The sequence below is a fragment of the Hibiscus syriacus genome, unplaced genomic scaffold (assembly GCF_006381635.1).
Source record: "Hibiscus syriacus cultivar Baekdansim isolate YM2019G1 unplaced genomic scaffold, ASM638163v2 tig00112649_pilon, whole genome shotgun sequence".
Taxonomy (NCBI): Eukaryota; Viridiplantae; Streptophyta; class Magnoliopsida; order Malvales; family Malvaceae; genus Hibiscus; species Hibiscus syriacus.
In genome coordinates, this window is record NW_024063376.1 from 753,430 (window position 1) to 763,514 (window position 10,085).

The window sequence follows — 10,085 nt, forward strand, 5'->3', positions numbered from 1 at the left end:
TTAGTTAGGACAATGTATGTCTTGATACATTAATCTTATCCATCTTGGAATTATAACATAATCTTAGGTTGCACGAACCAACTTATCTCAATGTTAAAAGAAATGTTGTTGTTCCTAGAGATCACGGGTTCGAGCACCAATAACTACAAGACTGATTGAGCGTTCATTGTCAAATGGTTAAGAGTATATAGAACAGATAATACTTTGTAATCACCTTTAGCTTAATAAATAAAAATATGATGAATAGTTGGGGGATTATTTTTTAACTTTTAATAGTTAAAAGACTCAATAACATAATATACTATTGTCGGGGTTCATTTGTGTACTTTACCCTTATTTATTTAAGGGTTTAGTTTAAAGATGTTTCTAAGAATTTAGTTCAATTTTTATGTCAGGAATTTAAAAGCATAAAAATAATTAAAATAATATTAACGTAAAATAAGGTATACATAGGAGTATAAATGAACAGAGCATTCGGTGAACTGTTCGTGAACCATTCATATTATGTTCGTTAGTTAAGCTATATAAACAAGTATGAACAATTTTTTATGTTCATTTAATAAACGAACGAACACGAACAAAAGTGTGTTCGGTTCGTTTATGTTCACGAACAAATTCGTTTAACCACATATATCCTAAACCTATCTCTGCAATATAAACCCCAAGAATTATAGAGATCTCACAAAGGATTACATCTTTCTCCAAGGTAAATCTCTCTCTATTCTATATGCTAGGCATATTCTCTATTTATAAAATTAAATATTTGATTATCAATAAATAAAATTCTCGACCTAAATAAATATTTACTTATTCAATACACTCAATTAACAAATAATATTCAATCACTAAAATTACAATAAAATCTAAGTTAATTATTAATTATAATTTAAATCAAAATATAAAATTTTAATATTCTAAAATCATATATATAATATATATATTTATTTTGTATTCAACAAATCAATTATTCAGTCAATAAAATATAATAAATAATTTGTGCATAGTTTAGTTCAGTCAGATGACATTATAAGATTGAAATCCACGGTTTTGACATGGTTGTGGAGGTTGCTAGTTGTACTGCAAATCATGTCATATGTTGTTGCAAGGAGTGCTGCTACCAGCCGCAGCTGTTAAAACAATGTATATACATGGATTGGCAAAGGACATTTTAAAATATTTTTTGTTTAAATGTAATAAAAAAATATTATTATTTACTATAACAATGCACTTTTTAAAGTGTATATATGTAGTCCTGTTGCTCTCGAGTTGGTTTATATTTAAAGGAATTCTTTACTTGATGTATTCAATTTCAGACGATCTGTTGGTTTGTTCCTTGCCTTGATGTTGGGACTGGAAACCAAAGTCTGAAACTTCCTCTAGAGCTTGTCTCTTTTAAAATGAAGTATTACCATGCGCTGCAAGTATAAACTGGGGAAGCTTTTTAAGAAAAGAATAACACAATTCCAGGTCTTAGAGAAACAGAGAAATGGAACATATCAAGTCACAAAACTAGATGCTATCCCTATCAGACAAGACATATCTTTGTAAAGATTGCTGAATGTTTCATAAAATAATATTGTCCCTTCACAAATGAAACAAGAAAGTTGAGAATGTAAATCTGAAGAAAGTGACGAGTGTCCTTTTCAAGTCATAGGATTCAAAACCTATATATGCAGCCATTGTATCTTGTGTGAGTATTCATCACCCAAAACCCTCATCGTTTTCCATATCTGTTGTTTTTTCACTGTTAAATATGGGAGAACAGAGGCAATTTTTCCGTTTCCGATTGCCTTGGCTGTCTGCAGCTCCTGCTCCCCGTCCTGTACCTACTCCTCGTCCTGCTGCTGAACCACAACCGCGACCTGCCGCTCAAACACAAGCCTCTTCCCGGCCGACTGTTACCATCCCGATCCAACGTCCACCGTTTCGGCCGGCGGGGATCACCCCAGCACAGACTAAGCCCACACAGGTTCAGACTGAGCCACAACCTCAACCTGCAGCCCCTTCCCGGCCGACCGTTACTGTCCCGGTCCAACGTCCACCATTTCGGCCTGCAGGGATCACCCCAGCGAAGCCTACTCCCACTCAGGTTCAAGCACCACCACAAAAGACTGAACCTCAGCCAGTACCATCTCGTGCCCCCATACCGGCAAGGGCTGCCTCTCTGTCTCCATCCCGTGATGGAGAATCCGCTTTTAAACCATTTGGTGTTGCTGGAAAGCCTTCAGAAGAATCAACCCAACCGAAAGAAGTCGCACCGATCACTGGAGCTGTTAAAGAAACGCCAACAGCAGCAGTAAAGCCCAAGGAAATGGAAGAAGGAAAGAAGGTTGCCGAAGAGCGCAGTAAAGGTTCAACGCATGAAGAGCCAACGGTTACTACTAAACTTCTTTCGGCAGCGGCGGAAGCCGGAAAGAAAACCAGAGAGCTATTGGGGGCTGCAAAGGAAAAAGGGAAGAGACACCCGAGAAAAGAAGACGGTGAAAGAAAGACATGGACAACCTCAAGCACCGACGAAAAACAAATAAAAAGTGTGAGTTCAGCATATCCTAAAGATCGTAGCAGGCCGAGTGATTCTGGTGAAAAACATGTGGATTCTAAAGATGAACAAGTTCCCCTCCACAAAGAGATCAGGGAAGATGTTTCCAAGTTTGTTCGTAAGCTGGTCACCGGGAAACCAAAGCTGACTACAGATGAAAAACCGGTGAGTGTTATAACGCTAGCTGGGGAGAATAGTGGTGCATCTTTTCGATGTGATTCTTCAAGTGACGGAGAAGAAAGCTCAAGGGGAAGGAAGACTATGGATTCAATGATCAAAGAAAGTGCAGCACCCAAAGCATATGTCAATAGTAACACACAGAGCATCAACAATTCAATTATGTTGGAAAGTTCTCTAGAGGGGAGAAATCCTGGCGTTCATCTGGACTTTTTCAATGATGCAAAGGCTGAACCACCACAGGTGAATTTCAATAATTTTTACCATTAAAAAATAAAAAAATTGATAAATTACTATTAATGCTCCCTTTCAATTCTCATCACTTTACTGGCTCGAGTTTCTGTTGCTGAAGCATTCTTCGATAGCTGGAAAGAGCAAGGTTTTAATCATTGGAGGCACCGGATACATCGGGAAGTTCATAGTTGAAGCCAGTGTAAAACAAGGTCATCCCACTTTCGCTTTAGTAAGAGAGAGTTCCGTTTCAGATCCCGTTAAAGGAAAGCTTGTTGAAAACTTCAAGAACTTAGGGGTCCAACTGTTGTACGTAAGTATTTTTCAGTTCTTGTGATGTTAAACACGAACATGCAGCCATGCCTGACAAATCTTCTGGTGGTGGTCTTATTTTGTTAGTTTGATGTTGTTTGTGGGAATGCATGTAGGGGGATCTCCATGATCATGAGACTTTGGTTAAGGCTATTAAGCAAGTTGATGTGGTGATATCCGCTGTAGGTGAAATGCAGTTGAAAGATGAAGCTAAGATCATTGCTGCCATTAAAGAAGCTGGGAATGTCAAGGTTAGTGTTTCCCACTTAACTTACTCTGATTGTTAACTATGTAGAACACTAGTAAGATTATTATAATGTATGCATATCAGGCATTTGTTTGGTGGTCTTTGATGAAACCATTTGTTGTGTCAACATGCAGAGTGCTGTTTATTTTCAAATTCTTCATTCCATTCTAATGGATTTTAGTTTGCTTGATCAGAGATTTTTCCCTTCGAATTTCGGAAACGATGTGGACAGGGTTCATGCCGTTGAACCGGCGAAAACAGCATTAGCTACCAAGGCTCAAATCCGCCGTGCTATCGAGGCTGAGGGAATCCCTTACACTTATGTGGTCAGTAACTGCTTTGCAGGCTATTTTCTTCCCGGTTTGGCACAGCCAGGAGCCACTGCTCCCCCACGAGAGAAGGTGGTTATCCCGGGAAATGGTTATCCTAAAGCTGTTTTCAACTATGAAGGCGATATCGGCACATACACAATCAAAGCTGTTGACGACCCCAGAACATTAAACAAGATCCTATACATTAAGCCTCCTAAAAACACCTACTCGTTCAATGAGCTTGTTGCTTTGTGGGAGAAAATGATTGGCAAAACACTCGACAAAACTTATGTTCCTGAGGACCAATTTGTCAAACAGATCCAAGGTTGATGAAATCCACTGCTCTTTTTGCTTATTCAAAACTACTGCTAATCAAATGTTCTAATTCTTGTTGTTCCGTTTTCATCGATTCTTGCAGAGGCTCCATTTCCAAACAATGTTTTATTGGCAATCCAACATTCAGTCTTTGTGAAGGGTGATCAAACCAACTTCGAGATCGAACCGTCATTCGGAGTTGAAGCTTCCGAGCTGTACCCCGATCTGAAATATACAACCGTGGAGGAATATCTCAGCCGTTTTGTTTGAGAAAGAAATTGAATCATTAATCTTTGTCATTGAACTAATACTATCAATAATGAAATAAACCATCACCAACTGGTATATGCCTGTACTAGTAAGGTTCTTGCTATCATCACAGCAGGATGTGAACCATGCTGTTTTAAATTACTATATTATGAAGAGCATCTCTTTGTTTACTTGCTTATATAATTTCCATACGAGCATGGAATTTGCTTCACCTGTTTACCTACCTCCAGTTATCAACTTTCAAAAGAAGGTAACATTCAGAAAATAAATAAATAAATATGTAGAATTTTGTGCAGTGGGACTCTGTGTACAAGGTTAAGGAATCTGAAGGTTAGCTTTTTTTCATATTCTTTTACATGTTTTTCTTTCATGAAATGGCTTGAAATTCCCATTGAATTTAGTTGAACCTGATAAAAAAAACCATTGCTTTTCGAAATACATCACAGCTTTCAAATTCCTGAAGCCAGCTCCATTTCATGTGTTGATTTGTATCTGCTGCTGCTGCTGTTTCCAATCGACTCACAGACATGGTTCCATTGCTTACTCTTTTCACTCCATATTCAATCATTTTCCTATCCTTTATCCCCTCAGTTCTCTGAACTGCAGAATATACAACAAAAGAAGTCAACAAAACATTACAACACATGTATGTATGTAAGTAAGAAGTTTTCAGCTCTTACAACTAAATTCAAAGCTGGGTTTGGAGGACTGTGACCAGAGAACAAGTGTAGGAATAATAATCGGAAGAGCATCCCAGAAGAAGAATATGAAAACAAAGGTTCTTTCACTCATTTTTTCCAGGGAAAATAAGTCTAAATCTTTCTTTCTGAGAGGGAAATATAGGGAGGGGGGGAATAAATCCTTTAACAAATTAGCTGGCCATGTTTAAGGAACTTTGTTAACATACAACTTAATACTATAATATTCAAATTGTATTACTATTGTTCTCTTAATAAACTAATCAAAGTTGAGTACAAAACATCAAACTTGTGGAGAATATGCGGATTAGTTGTTGTTATTTAAGATCATGATTAGGCATCCATCTGTCATTTCGATATTATCTCACTCAGCTTACATAAACTGCCATTTATAACCTGATAATTGGCTACTTATATAATTTAAAAGCCTTGAATATTGACATATCAATGCTCAAGAGATTCCTGCTTCCTCACTGATGGCAATGTAACAATATTGGGTCAATGGCCTCGGCAACCCCTACTAGAATTGGGCCATTACTGCACACCCAGTAGCTAATAAACCAGAGTTGGCTGCCCCACTCTCTGAAATCGAAGCATCATTTGATTCATTTCTCCATTTCCAGATTTGATTCCCAATCCGGAAATACTCCGAACTCACTTCTTATTCATCGATCAGACCTTTTTTTTTTTTGAAAAAAAAAATGGGAACTCTTGAAAAAGCTATGTACACTGTCGGATTTTGGATTCGCGAGAACGGCCCGGCAATGGATCGCCTCGGTTGCATTCTCCAAGGGATCTACTTTATTTTTCAAGAGCAACGTGAGTTTTATCCATTTCCCTATGTTGTTGAATTTTCTCACTCTCTTAAATATTTACACTGCCGAGTCAAATGTTGTTTCTTCGAAGTTATTTGTGCTTAGGGCTGTAAATGAGACGAGACAGATCGCGAGCTATTCGAGATTGACTCGATCAAAGTTCGATAAATACTCGGATCGAATGGACTTGACTCGAGCTCGACTCGAGTTCTTAACGAGCTGAAATGAGATACTCGATATTCGACTCGAAAAGCTCGTGAGCAGCTCGAAAATATAATATATTAAGATTTTATTTTTTTAGAAATAAATTATTAATAATATTAATATTTATGTATTGATTTTTTTATAAAAAAAAATACAGTAAGATTTCTTGTATTTAAGGTTCATGTTCGAGTTTGAGTTTGAGGCTTCAATCGAGTTAAGTTTAATAATTTTTTTTCATTTCGAGCTTTTTCGAACTGCTCACGAGCTTCAGTTTAGGATTTCGAGTTCGAGTCGAGCTTGAAAATTTTAAGCTCGCGAGTTTTCGAGTCGAGTCGAGCTTAATTTCAAAGTTTTCGAGTCGAGTCGAGCTCAGCAATACTCGAGCTCGACTCGGCTCGTTTACACCCCTATTTGTGCTTATCGACCAATTATCATCTCTTAACAAGGATCTATCAAGACTCAAATTTATTCACCATGTCGACCTAACGACAACCATCATAATCTTAGATCTGAAACCATCACATATAAAGAGTTAATATATAAACCTTTATGCACCCTAAGAAAATGGATTATTCTTCTGATCCATTCACTCACTTCCACAGAGATTTCATCTTCATCTATTTATCACTTACACCATTGACTTATCTTCATATTACTATTGACTGCAATTCTACGCCTAAATTAGGAGTGAACCGTCATCGACCGACGTAACCATGTTATTCTCATTAATAATTTGGTGCGGTGAACGTGAAACCCTTCCTGACATAAAAAAATGATCAAAATGAACTGCAAACAATCTTCGCTACATCCACCCCAATCGATGGGAGGAATGGTTAGTGTAATCATAGGGGGTCTTGGTATAGGTCACCTTCAGCTGGCTCTTTGATTCGTTCCATCTAACCCTTGGAGTTCGTCAATTGTTCAGCTGTCGGTTTTGAATGGGAGTGGTTCACAATCCATGAGATCTGGAGGTGTAGCCAACGGGCTGGCAAGTCTCAACTGTCATTCTCTGCCTTTTACTATCTTATTCATTGGCAAGTCTCAGCTGTCGTTCTCGAAAATTAAAGACTAAATTCGTGGATAGTTAGATTATTTTTCTTTTGAGGCTTTAGTAGCCGAATCTTTTATTTTAAAATTATTAAAAAATAAAAATTAAAAAAATTATAATTATAATTAAAGAAGAAAATAATATTGGGTGAATTCACGAGATAATGTTCTCGAACTTTTTTATTCACGATATAATGCACATTCCAGATTAATTGCTGGGATGGGGTGAATTCTACAGTGATCTCGTAGGACGCCATGCAATCCAGGCGATCTTGTAGGACGCCATGCAATCCAGGCGACATACGGGAGACATACGAGCCATACGGGGTGACATACGAGCCATACAAGCCATATACGAGCCATACGAGCCAATGGAGAGGTCGCCATGCAGTATTATACGAGGAGAGGTAGCCATGCAGACGAGCCAGCCAATGGAGAGGTAGCCATGCAGACGAGCCAGCCAATGGAGAGGTCGCCATGCAGTCTGGGCGACCTTGTAGGTCGCCATGTAGTCCCGGCGACCTTGTAGGTCGCCCCGGCGTCGCCTAGCTCACGAGACCATGCATGCACATGCAGCCAATATTACTTCACGGGCTCCTGCTCCCCGCTGCATGCCTACAGCTATTGATGCCATGTGATCCTAGCTCACGAGACCATGCATGCACAATAATTGAACCATTGAACCATTGCTGTTGGTGAAATAATTGAGGCAGCCGGTTATATATGGGGTGTGCAAATCGCAAGAACATAAAAGAAAGATCTCACATAAAAGAAAGAAAGAAAGGGAGAAGAGATTGCAGCCGAGAAAGAAAGAAAGGGAGAAAGGAAAGTAAGAAGAAGAAAGGGAGATAAGGTAAATTTTTTTATATTTAAATTAGTTTATTATTATAAATGTTAATTAGTTTATTAGTTTAGGGTTATATGATTGTTAGTTTAAGTTATAGTATACATAATTAAAATTATTTAATTAGTATATGTTTGATAGTTATATAGTTAAAAATAATTAATTAGTTTGTTTTGTTAATAGTTAGTTATATAAAAAAATTATTTAATTAGTTTGTGTTAGTTAAATAGTTAAGTTATATTTGTTTGTTGAATATATATTATATAAAAAATTAGTTAGTAAGTTTATTAGTAGTATATTATAATGAAAAAATAGTTTATTAGTTAGTTTTAGTTATATAAAAAATATTTTATTAGTTGTTTAAGGGTTTAGTGTTTACGTTTAACTTATATTTTAAAAAGTTTAGTTTGTTAGTTTATTAGTTTATTATATTATAAGTTATTATATTAAAGTTTAGTGTTGTAAATTAGTTAGTTAGTTTATATTAGATTATATTAAATGATTTTTTAAATATTGTTGTTTAATTTTTTTTACAGATTCATTCCAATGGCTGACCAAATTCCACTGTTGAGGCTTGACAATGAACATATTTCAAGTCATTTGGGAATAATGGTGAAAAAAATATTTGTTTAATGAATTATAATTAATAAATATTTGAATATTATTTTATGATTGTGATAATTTTTTTGAAATATTTAATTGTAGGAGGACGAGCAGCGAGTCCTTCGTCTTCGACTACATAAAGTGCCCAAGCCACACCCACTGATAGAAGAAAATTTGCAAGAGGCTGGATTTTGGTATATAACATTTGTGCGAGATTACAAGTTGGTCCCAGGTTTGATCAGTGCGTTGATTGAACGTTGGAGACCAGAAACGCACACGTTTCATTTGCCGTGTGGCGAATGCACTATAACTTTGGAGGATGTGGCAATGCAACTCGGGGTCCAAACTAATGGGATGCTGGTGGTAATGTCACATGAGTTTAATAAGGTGGAACAACTTTGCAACTTGTTTCTTGGGAAAGCGCCCGTACCACCAGAGTGTAAAGGGTGGCGGGTGAGGTTGTCATGGTTGAAGAATGAATTTCAACTTCAATCAAATAGTACGGAGCACGAAATTATATATGCAACACAAGCATATATATTACAATTGATTGGGGGAATTTTGATGCCTGATAAATCCGGTAGTTATGTTCACACTCAGTATCTTCTTTTTTTAACAAATTTTGAGAATTGTAGACAATATAGCTGGGGTTCGGCGATATTGGCATTCTTGTATCGTGAGATGTGCAAGGCGTCATTGGTCGTGAATGATAATAATACAGTAGAAATTGGTGGATGTCTGTTGCTACTACAATCACGGGCTTGGCATAGACTTCCGTTTTTGACACCGATTAGTCGGACTGCGGTTGACTTTCCACTTGCCGGAAGGTAATATGAATCCTCTATTTTAATATAAAATATTAATTAAAAAATATTTATTTTAATTAAAATTATTGAACAAAATGTCTGTATTTTTGTTTTGATTGATATACAGATGGAGGCATAAAATTGAAGGCACAGGGTTGGTGCACAATAACATTAAAGAGTTCAGGTTGAAGATCGACATTAAGGCCAAAAAGGAGGTATGCATAATCTATATTTTTTAATTATTATTTAAATTAACATTAAGATCGACATTAAATTGTTTATGTAATTTTACAGTTTAATTGGAGACCATACATGAATGAAGAATTATTTGCGTTGATACCGCACGATATTTTAGATGGGTTTCAATATTGGTGTGCTATTACACCATTGATCAATTTTGCTTTTGTTGAGATCCAATTTGGGGATAGAGTGCTGAGGCAATTCCACTTCCACCAACCTATTCCGCGAAGTCCATGGGATCATGACCTCCTCCAAAACTTAGATGGTCGTCGTCCAGTGAATTGGGTTGAGACGCATGACGACCTGCACAGATTTGATGGTCGTCGTAAAGAAAGCGTTAATTGGGTTGAGAAGCATGCAACCTACATTAATGCTTGGAACAATAGGGCTTCATTCATGCCAACTCTTGACGCCATTCAAGACGAC

The 10,085-nt window shown here is 36.9% G+C and overlaps 1 protein-coding gene across 1 annotated transcript; it reads left to right on the forward strand.

Annotated features, from left to right (window-relative positions):
• The first annotated feature begins 1,725 nt into the window (after positions 1–1,725).
• On the forward strand, positions 1,726–4,488 carry LOC120182411 (proteoglycan 4-like). The gene is made up of 5 exons (XM_039187396.1): positions 1,726–2,959; positions 3,081–3,260; positions 3,376–3,510; positions 3,701–4,142; positions 4,236–4,488. Exons 1-5 carry the CDS (start codon positions 1,754–1,756, stop codon positions 4,400–4,402), a joined length of 2,130 nt encoding a protein of 709 aa, XP_039043327.1. The 5' UTR covers positions 1,726–1,753; the 3' UTR covers positions 4,403–4,488.
• The last annotated feature ends 5,597 nt before the right edge of the window (positions 4,489–10,085 follow it).